At 42.2% G+C, this 11,157-nt stretch overlaps 1 protein-coding gene across 7 annotated transcripts in view; it reads right to left on the bottom strand.

Moving 5' to 3' along the window:
* Nucleotides 1-11,157, bottom strand: part of EFCAB11 (EF-hand calcium binding domain 11) — a 97,851-nt gene that overhangs the window by 22,826 nt on the left and 63,868 nt on the right. For 3 of the 7 annotated variants that reach the window (XM_042814179.1, XM_042814186.1, XM_042814177.1), the window contains exons 6-10: nt 10,186-10,275; nt 9,197-9,302; nt 8,263-8,446; nt 4,024-4,084; nt 3,349-3,431 (exon numbers count right to left, since the gene is read on the bottom strand). In XM_042814179.1, the coding sequence (XP_042670113.1) occupies nt 9,272-9,302; nt 10,186-10,275 (121 nt within the window). In that variant the 3' untranslated portion in view covers nt 3,349-3,431; nt 4,024-4,084; nt 8,263-8,446; nt 9,197-9,271. Of the gene's footprint in view, nt 1-1,461; nt 1,543-3,348; nt 3,432-4,023; nt 4,085-8,262; nt 8,447-9,196; nt 9,303-10,185; nt 10,276-11,157 lie in introns of those variants that run through there. The other 4 variants (XM_042814181.1, XM_042814180.1, XM_042814183.1 and 1 more) reach the window with 4 other exon arrangements.

Consider the following 11,157-nt stretch of genomic DNA (forward strand, 5'->3'; position numbering starts at 1 on the left):
TGTAAAAAGGAAACACTGTGGTGAAGTAAACGGGGATCATGATACCATCTCAGTTTTCCAAACTGTGCTGTGCTAAGAAACAGAGAATAAAAGCTGTTATGATATGTTAACCAATGTGATTATACCTCATTGCATAAAAATACAGAGAAGCCTCTAAATTAGAAAAATCATTTGTTGAAATTCAGTACCACATGGTACGACCTTGGAAGGAAGCGGCATGCATGAGGAATGGCCACATGGCAGCAGCGTGCACTGGCACTGGTCCGATGGGTGCTGTGTCACAGAGCACTCAGGTGAGTTCATAGGTTACATTGAGTTTGTGCAACAGATTCACTGTTTGAGGTGCTTTGGCCAAGAACCACAAAGGCCTACCTTGTCAGTGTCAGAAACATAACCAAATAAACAACATAGCAGAGGTAAGTACTTCACCATATGAAGCAAACATACTTCCCTCTGCATGTTTGCGGGTGAGACTGCCCACATGGCTTTTTGGAAGAGCAGTTTGCAGTCACTTCAGAAATAAGGATGCCTGCCAGGCTCTCCTAACATCCCATAGCAGAAGTATAACGAAGTGTTACGTGCAGCTGTAGTTACTGACTGAGCTGGAGCACAAGCGCTGTGAGTTCTAAGGGGAGGAGCTGGGCTGAGATGCACTGGAGGAACTTAACATTCCCACCTATATTTTCTCAGTAGCGTCTAAATGTTGTAATTTGCCACTGGAACTGAATCAAACTACAGAAAGCAATATGGGCTCATTGCAGTAATGGACAAATTGACATTGCCTGAGGACAGCACAAGCTCTGACTGCCCAGAAATTCAGGGAGCATCTCGCACATGCTGTGAGAAGCTGAAGTGTGTATTTTTAAGCTCTGGAGCTTGGCAAACTTTGAAGCGGCTGAAAATTAGATTGATTGAGCATCAGAGACAAGAGCATTATTCTTATAAAACTCCTTCACTGTTCCCAGTAAAAAGATTGTTGTAAGCACAGAAATGTGCTTTGACAAGAAAAAGCAACAGCAAGGAGTAGACATTGGCTGACTTCTGTAAACCTGAAAAGAATTAATCTTTTGAAAATATAAGTCAGGATCTCAGCTGTGGAATAAAAAGGCTCAGTTCCACTCTCTTCAACATAATTGTGCTATCTGAGCCATCTAGCACTGTGTCACATTCACAAGACATTCTGGTACCACTGTCATGGATTCCTCCTTTTTCTAGCATGGGCAAGGGAACTGTGGTGGGAAGAGAAGTGCAAAGCAGAGAGAGGAGGTAAAAAAAGCCATAAGGAAAGAAAGAAATGCAATGAAGTAGTCCAAGCAACCACAGTATTAGCCACAGTCTACATGTATGTGCACAGAGCTGTCACGAGTTGAATAGGAGCCACACTGCACTCCACAATGTCCACCTGAGCAGCTCTCTCTGCAGGCAGTGGGAAGGCAGTCTGCCCAGAAACTCCTCTATTGCCCTAGTTAAGGAGCAGGCACGGTCACAACTGGAGTCCCAGGATATCAGCCTGGAGAGCCATGCTTTGTAGAGGGACAGCACCTGGAAGTGGGGAGAGGGCACAAGGGGTCAGGCCTGTTCAGAGAGAAGGATGAGGAGGAAAGCCATGACAGTGACCACAAGGCTGCAAGCCTGGAGTGCACAGTGGAGGGTTTGCTTGAGAGGGATGGCAGTGTGTCTTTAGTCAGCCTGAGGAAAGCAAGGAAGCCAGGATTTGGAGTAAACACGCTCTCGCTGGCTGCTGAGGACTCGCCAAAGGATCCGGTGTGGTCGAGCAGCCAAGGAGGACTGGGGCTGCAGCTTGCTGGCCATCTGTGCCTGCCAGCCTCACGCCAAAGCTGCTCCCCACAGGACCCTTCCCTGACACACGCTCTCATTCTGTCAGGCAAGGGAGAGAAGCGAAGGAGGAGAGGTACAGAATGCTATCTTAAGGGGGATTTTCAATGTTAACAAATTTCTGCACTCCTTTAAGAGCTGTGACTGATTGCACCGAAATCCTCTTGCAGACAATCTGAAGAGCTGAGGAGTATAATATAAAAAATGCATGTGTTATGCAGAGCCACACTCGTGTTATCGCTCTCCTACCTGCAGCACATCCTGTGTGCCTCTGACTTCATTTAAGCTACATTAGACTACGGACATATTTTAAAGAAATGCCCACTCTCCAAGAAGCACCAGTTCATGTGGTTACATATACTCTGCATTATATATTGAACCTCTTGTCCACAGAATTCAGTGCCTGAGTAAAGGCAAATTTGTATCCAAACAAAAACCTCTTGCATATTTACCTAACAATTCTCCATGAAATATTCATGTGCTTAACTACTGACACAGTAAAACTTCACACCAGATTTCCTAATGTGTATGCCTGCATCTGTGTATGCCTGTAGCCGGCATCTATATGCATTTTTACTCCTTGAGTGTAACATCCCATACACATTCCTTGGGGCAGGTGGTTATTTACACTCACCCTTGTCTCTGCCGTAAACATCTGAGAGGAAACAGAGGTGGAGGAGGAGGACTGGCTGAAGGGCGTCCGGCATCCCACTCGCTCCCAGCTGTGACACACGGTGTGTGCTGTGGCTGTATTTCTGACAGGCCTTTCTTTAGTTGCAGGGAATCTCTCGCAGAATGTCCCCATGCTGTCAGGAGCACAGTCTGATCACAGGCACTGCATTTCTCTCATTCGGAAGGACCTCCTGGCCACTTGAGTGGGAATCTGAGGAAATGCCTCAGGCATCCCCACCTGTGGGCCGCAGTGCTGTGCCCACGTGGAGTTGCTTGTAGCCACATTTGCCGTGCCAGAGGCAGGCCGGGGGACACAGTCAGATCATTTTGAATTTGTAGATTTTTTTAAATGAAATTGAATTGAAAGAAGCATTAGCTTCATCAAAAAGCCAAATTCCGTTAGAGTTATCAAACATCACTCAGCTGCGAACAAAGTTCTGCTCTTTCTCTGTGCTTATTTGCTCTTTTCATGTCCTTAGCATTGATTTCCCACAGGTTTCCTACCACTACGTACAGTCTGATGAGGAGATTCTTTCATTGGGCCCCTGCTGCATCGTCCTCTAACTGCCTAGTGACAACAGACACAATTAGCCTGAAGGGGGGGAACAGCCAAAGAGAATCCAGTGAAATGACAGCTGCAAACATACCGTTTGATACCCTTCAGTGTGTGCTAACGACTCTTTTCAGCACATGCCAGTGAGAGACATTGTGAGCATGACTGAGGAGTGGAAAGGAATGAGAGCTGAAGAAAGTAACACAACATTTTTTATCAAAAGATAAATGCACAGTGAATCATTATAGATAATCCCTTGCTTATGCATGAGTTTACACATGACATACCACAAGCAGAAGGAGAACGTGGTCCACTTCTGCCCTCAATTACGTGGTGCAAGGGCCAGGCAACTTAAGGGGAATGGCATCTCCTGGAGGAGAGAAGACAGAGCGGATCTTACAAGGTTTATGAATATCTGAAGTGTGGGTGTCAAATGGATGGGGCTCTTTCCAGTGGGGCCCAACAACAGGACAAGGGGCAATGGGCACCAACTGGAACATAGGAGATGTTCCATGTATACATGAGGAAATTCTACCTCACTTTGAGGGTGACAGAGCACGGGAACTGGGCTGCCCTGGGTGGCTGTGGTGTCTCCTTCTCTGGAGATATTAAAAAACCTATCTGGAAACTTTCTTGTGAAGCATGTTCTGCTTCTCCTCTGCTCTGTCCCAGAGGTGTAAGCCCAGTTCTCAATCAAGGGCAATGCTCTCTGTGCTGTTTCTTGGCTTGCATACAACACAATTTGTCATCAAAAGCCTGTCTGTCTATTGGTATCTCTAAAACACCTACTGCCTCGTACAATACCTGTGCAGCGTACATGGAAGTAAGTGCTTATGGGTAGCTTAAAAATGTTTTTATTTATGTTACAATTTCCATAGGTAGCTTGAAATAAACATTATGTACTTGCTCTGCTTCTTCAGAAAAGGCTTGTTAGATTTATTTTTTTTCTATTTCCTGTTTACCTGTTTCTCCTGAGCTTCTTCCTTTTTTTAACTGCTGTGTCTGAATCTCCTTCATGTGTTCCTAAAAGAGATGAGAACAAAAAAGTCTGAACCTCTTACAAGAATATTTTTAAAAAGTTTTCTAAAGAAAATGATTATTCTGGCTAAAAGAATGTGAATTGCACCTGCTGCTTAAATCACAAAGGAAACCTATCTATTTTAATTTGTAGTAAAGTACAGGATTGGGTGAGGCTAAATAGGTATGTGAGCTCCTTTGTTGTTTGAGCTCATATTGCCTAGGGCTTGGTTCCATCAGCTAATAAACAGCGCTGGTGACAAGATCAAACAAATACCCAAGTAGGTATAATAGGTATAATAGTTGGGTCTATTTAAAATAATATTCAGAAGACAGAAACTGAGAAAACCATGAGTTTTCATGCTGCGACAAGTGAGACACAAGAGCCACTGTTGGAGGGACAGCACTCAGATCAGGGAAGAGGTTCAGGCACAGTTAAGCACAAGGAACACTTCACTGAAATTTAAAAATATATATTATGAATAAAACATTTAAATCTCTATTTATTTATATTGCTTAAAATGAGTTCCTGCTGTAATACAGCTTGTTTCTAATAAATATGAAATACCTTCTATTTGTATACTTCTATAGCCCTTAATAGTAATCAAGTTGCTCCTTAGAGCAAAAAATTTGGCCATACGACTTAATAATCCTCCAAAACATGCTGGACTTCTTAGCATCCCTTACAGCTTCACCAGGCAAGCAGGTATCAAGCACGTTGATACTGACAACTGACCAACAACTAAAGCTGCCAGCCTTCATGGGTAAGCACTCACTCCTCTTGCAAGAAGATGAGAGTTGGGCTTTGGTGAAGAAAAGCAGAAATGTAAAACAGAGACAACTGTATAAATGCACTTCTGTTATCTTTTTCTTCTTCACTTTGTTACATTCTTAATGCACGTGGCATTCAGGAACAATTCCACTTTTAGCAAAGGGGAATATCAGGTTTCCATTCGTTGATATAAAACCAGGACAAGGGTCTCTGTCTTCTTTGTCACACACAGCAAAGCACTATTCTCTTTGTAATCACAACAGATGGAGAAGGATTTCAGGGATCCAGAATCAATTCAGTCTGATAGAATTCCGCCCCACAAATGAGGTAAAGCACCACGTGCCACTCTGCCCAGAGGCCAGCAGCTTGCATATGCTTGTAGCTGGCAGCACATTGGCAAATGCTGCTTAGTGTTTTTAGGTACAAAGGGCATAGTAGAAATGTGTGAAGAGCAGGTGCCAAACTACTCTCAGAATGCCAGGGATGGGCAGGAGGAGTGACCCATAGATTTCCATCAGCTTAGCAGTGCTGCAAACGAGAGCAAAATTACACCGTCTCACCTCCATCTGGTTCTGCAGTGTGTTGAAGCACTATCAAGGCAACCCAGCATCTATCTCCTCCTCTAAACACCTCCCTTCTAACAGGCTGACTTTCAAAGTGCTGAGCAGCCACAGCTCCCACTGAGATCACCGAGGGCTGTAGCAGCTTAGCATGTGTGAAAGATTGGGGGATTCTCACTTCCACATTTAAATACCATCACTGGTGTCTGATTTCAGGTATCCAACACTTACAATGGGACCAGAGCAAACAAGTATCTCCACTCTGACTAATAGCTCCTTAGAAGCTGAGCATATAAAAAACCAGTTGTGGGCCTGAAGGCTTCTTTCAGTAAAACTCTTTTCACATTAAGAAAATTGGAAGAAAGCAACATATATTTTAATTTAAATATCTCCTAATATATTTACTCAAACAAAATACCAGCCATTTCTAATACAGGACCATGTGTGCAGAATGCATAATGGAGTGCACTGGAGCTTTCTCTAGCACATCTTTTCATATCCTCACTTCTGCTTCTGATTAGATTGGAAGCACAGTGCTGGGATAGAGTAATGAACATCCACCCACTATTTTTTGTGAGAGGAAACTGAACAACCAGCTCCTTGGCCATTATTTCTGTGAATTTCCCAAGCTATGAATGCATCAAACAGTAACAGAAAAAAGCCCTATTTTTAAGGCGTATCTACAGGCTCTATGGAAAACAAAAACAAAACAAGAAATCAGATTTAACCTGTTTCCAGAAAGCCTGTAAGAACAAATTTTGACTCATTTGTTAGTGAGAAACCAGGTGCTTGGTAATACAAGATCATAAGGCCTCAAAAAGACACTGGCTTCAGAAAAAGCCACACATTTGTCACCCAAACTACAGCCATTTTCTAATCTGCTCAACTCCCAAAACAGCTCAGTATTTTTACCAAATGCTACCCTGTAGATTTGGAAATGGAGAACGATGATATTGAGGAGCATTACTCTGATGTACCATCCTCTCAACACGTAACAAATAAAGGACTTTGTTTCACTTCCGCAAAATTAGCATTAATGCCATTAAGAGTCTATAGAATTTATTATGAAAAAATGGAAACAGTGAATGACTAACTGTGATCTTGGCAGCCGAAAGTTTGTAATTTGATGTAATATACATGAATGAGGAAAACAGTGTGAACTTTAATTCTTATGTGTTTATACACGGTCTGAAATACACGACATCAAAACCTTCAGTAGTAGCAAAAAGCAAGGCGCTTGTGTCCATGGAGTAATACAAGTATAACATTCAATTCTATTTTTTCCCTTTGACTGCCAATTTTATGGCACTTCATTTAAACCTGAATCTCCAAAGAATCAATTCAAATTAGCTTTATAATTTTCCCCAAAGAATCTGCTTTAAAATAAATTGAATTGGAACGTAAGACTTAGTAAATGAGTATAAGATTCAAGTGAACTTTTCTGAAGGAAAACCTCTTTTAATCAGAAGACAAATAAAGCTCAGGTGCAATAACATGACAGCTCTAAAAATAGTTTGTCCTTTGCTGCTGGTTTAACATTGGACAAACCATGTTTTGTGTAGTTGTGATGTCTAAGGATTTCTTGCCATGTTTCTGGTAATATAAGTTGATCTATAAGATGGTGTTCTACAGCAGACATCAGAAAGCCCCTTTTTAAAATAAAGAACTGTCATTGCATCAAATCTTAGTGATCCTGCAGAGGACCGGCCTGGAAGGAAAGGCACAAAAATGCAGCTACGTGCCAGGGGGGTTGTCAGAAGAAAGCCAAGGATGCTCACCTAAGGTGATTACCAGATTTTAACCAATGACTAGATATTCTGCAGAACATTGAGCCCAGATGTCAACAGCCCTTCTGAGTCCTATCCCCATCATTAATTTTCACTACATCTCCTTGGCAATTCATTTAGCTTCCTTTTACAGTGTTGAATAGCAAATGTGGAGAAAGTGCTAAGTTTAATTATCATATCACATACACATAAAAATCACTTTGCCTTCTACTTATATGCAGCTGTGCTCAAGGTGGAAATCTGGCATTGAGATGATATTAATTCCAGCCACAGCTTCAAGTGGCCCCAGTGTCAGCTGTCACAGAAGGACAGTTGGGGGACAGAATGTGTTCCTGGAGCACCTTGCCTACTGCAGTCTTCATAAAGCCAATGCAACAGCCATCCAGAGGAGGGGGCTCCTCCTCCCCCATCATGGTGACTTCTGTTTGAGTGCTGGCCTTCTCATTAAGCATGGACGGTGGCACCTACCTCCAATATGTCACCAGTATCTGTATCAGGACAGACTCTACAACACCTCCAACATAATCATATGTGTTTTTTTATACTCAAAAAGAAAAAAGAAAACAAAAAACCATAACCACCCAATCCAACAAGGCAGTGTGGGCCAGCAGCTCCCTGCGGACCACGAAGGCTTTCTGCATTGAGACAGGAGCCAAGAGACAGGGGCCAGGCCAAGACATGGCCACGGTTAGGCCTGGTTTGGCAGGGCCTGTGGCTGACAGGGCTGGGCTGTGGGGAGCTGGAGCCCAGCTCTGCTGGTGCCTCACTGAGGCAGCAGCCATTGGCCCCGGGCTGATGCGGGGTGTTGGGCTGCGAGCAGCTCAGGAGAGGCTGGGCAGAAGCAGTAAGGCCCGCAGGGCTATGACGCAGTTTCTAATATTCTTCTGTTTTACAGTAACACAGACAGACGCTACATTGAAGAGCAAAAATTCCTCCATTTTACCAAGCAGCCTTTATCAATATTATTTCAGGCTTCTGCTTGAAAAGATATATTGCTGATATCCATATGGGCTATGACAAGACCAAGATGCCCACCAAAGCACAAACTACGAAGAACAAACATACCTTTGATTTTCCATAGATGCAGGCAGAGAAGTTGTAATTCAGGACACCTCGTTATTCATTTAATTATTCATTTTGTTTATTTACAGTAGAGATATTACACATAATATGGTGTAAATCTCCAGCATCCTCAAACACCAGATGCTGTTTTTTCTCTGCAGTCCCAAAAGGAAAAACCAGAGCATCACTGTGAGAATTAACAAAAAAGCCCAATTAAATCCTTTGCCAGAATGTTGATTTCCCAAAGATAAGAGCTGCAAATTAATAACAAGCTTCTGGTCACCTCCGTTATCAATTTTGCTCCCATTAGGAATTACAATAATCCATGTTTAAAACGGAAGACATCAGGTAAGCAAGCAAATTTTTAAAAAATTTATTTTAAAACTGCAAATATATAATGCCTCACCATTTTCTCATCTCAAACACAGACCATCAGGAAGAGCTGCTAAGGACATGGCTCAGTTGAATGAGAAGATACGCACAGATGGTGGTATAGATGCATGAGAGAAAAAGTCTTCACCCAGGATACAGAGAACTATGCAGGGGCTGGACAGGTCTCAGAGATCGCTGTCTTGTCTCCCTGCCCCATCACTGCACTGACTAAACCCAAGCTCATCCTTGCAGGTATATATTCAGCCTGCTCCTAGACACCCCCTCTTTATGGGCATTTGACCACAGCTTCAGACAACAGATCCCTGACAGTCACTCTCTGATTACTGAAGATTTTTTCCTGCTTTAAAGTAAAGCTCACTTGCTATAGTTTTATCATGTTAGTTTTTGTACTTCCAGTGGATGGGAAGAAAAGTGTTAATATCTGTAATTCCTGTGTTCATTTGAATATTGTTACCACATCCTTCCTCAGTATTCATTCCTCCCTGAACAATCTCAGCTTATTATTCAGTTGTTCTGCAAAGATCAAGTCCTCCACAATACTCACAGTTCTTGGGACTCTTGCTAAAGGACCTCCATCTTCAGGCAGTGGTTGCAATCAAATGTATTGATAAATGCCCATTCACCACTTTCCAGAGCATGTATATTCAAGCCTGGGAAGGAACACACACAAAAAAGTAACATAACTGAGCCTAGAAGAGCTTCTTTGTTAGAAAATCTAATTCTACTGTATTGCTCAGCATTGCTGGAGGTCAGAAAGCTCAATGGTGATTTTCTGCCTACCCTCACTTTTACAGCAAGCTAAAGATGTCTCAGACACCACTCATTGTTGGGGGGGTCAAGGATGTTTTCCCATGTAGGGCCACAGAAATTGGCTGGAGCTGCAGCCATCTCTGGGTCCAGCTGCCCCCTGTTGTTTTGCCGGTGCCAGGAAAGCCCTAGTGGTGTATGTTGAATGGAGAGAAAGCTTAATGCTGCCACTTCATGCTCATAGCAAACATTAAACTTTTCAGGGCCCCAAAAAATCAGGCATCTTCCAATTAGGTTTTCATTCAATTTGGAGAGATTATTATTACATGCACATTTCTTAAAAGGTTTTGACCGGGCACTGCTCTTTTTTTTCTATCAGAGTCCCACAGGCAGACTCACATTAAACACTTCTAGTTCATGCGTGGGACCAAATCAGTGCTTTCATTATCAAGGAGCAACACATCTTAGGTTGCAAGCAGACGGCTCTTGAGCAATTATGCGCATGCATTAACTGGCACAAGGAGGTGAAACATCAAACATAGCTTGCCAACCCACTGTTGCCCATGTGATTTCCCTGGTAACACCAGAGGCCGCTTCACAGAGTTGAAATATTTAGATTCTCTGTTGATTAATTCAGGAAGGGGTTTTGCAAAACATGCAAAAAGTGCAGCATTTGAATAATTGGAGATAAGTAAAATTGGCCAGAAAACAGTGGAGTAGGAGGTTATCTCAGCAGGAAGGATGGGTTGAATATGTGGACGTTTCTTAGAGGTAGAGACTCCTTACAGATGTGTTTGTGGAGTACTTTGATAATGGAATCCCGTGCGAGGATAAATGCTGCTGCAGTAACTATTCTTGAAGTGGTGACCATGAGAACTGAAAGGTAATAAAAGCTTTTATAGTGAATTGCACGCAGTTTACAGCACAGATGCCTTAAAAATCATAAAAATACAAAGTTGAAGATAACCCTACCCCTATCTTTCAGTAAAGTGAATAAAACACATTTTATATTATACAGTACCAACATAACTATAGACTTAGATTAACTGTTATGCACTGAAAAGTGACTATAAAACGATATTGCAGTTTCTTGTTTATTGGGTACCAATGATTTTTGATCAAATATATTTTGTAAGTAAAAAAAAATGTTTTGTGTAGCTGCAAAACTTCCAAGAAATGTAATTAGATTCCTGTTCTCATGCTCTATCATCAGAATTCAAGATCACATGGACAAAATAAAAACTTTGCTGACACCTCCGATTCCACTGGCTACAGGTGAGATATTAAAAGCGTGCAGGGTATTTCTCTGCAGTGGAGCACAACACAGAGACCTCCACAGTCAGAAGTAGATGAACTAGCTCAGATATTGAAAGCAGCTTAGCTTTAGCTACTTTTCACTGACACGAATTATCTCATTGTGTTGCTGTGTGTACTGTACCAAGCCCCAAGGTGTTCAGCAACATGTGGAATGTAACCTCAGTGAAGCATGCTGCTTATTTTCAGAGACACTTCTGAAAATCCCTTCACTGATCCCCTCACGTTCATATTGTCTTTGAATCACGTGAAATGGATTACAAAAAACCATACACCATACAATGTTATCTACCTGGACTTCAGTAAGGCTTTGGGCATGGCAGTGACAGAACAAGGGGAAATGGCTTCAAATTAAAGCAGGGGAGATTAAGACTAGATATGAGGAAGAAGGTTTTTTTGTAGATTTTTTTTTTTTTTTTTTTTTTTTTTTTTTTTTTTTTTTTT

This window comes from Centrocercus urophasianus, unplaced genomic scaffold (assembly GCF_019232065.1).
Source record: "Centrocercus urophasianus isolate 14NV4802_14NV808 unplaced genomic scaffold, USGS_Curo_1.0 seq_14, whole genome shotgun sequence".
Classification (NCBI taxonomy): Eukaryota; Metazoa; Chordata; class Aves; order Galliformes; family Phasianidae; genus Centrocercus; species Centrocercus urophasianus.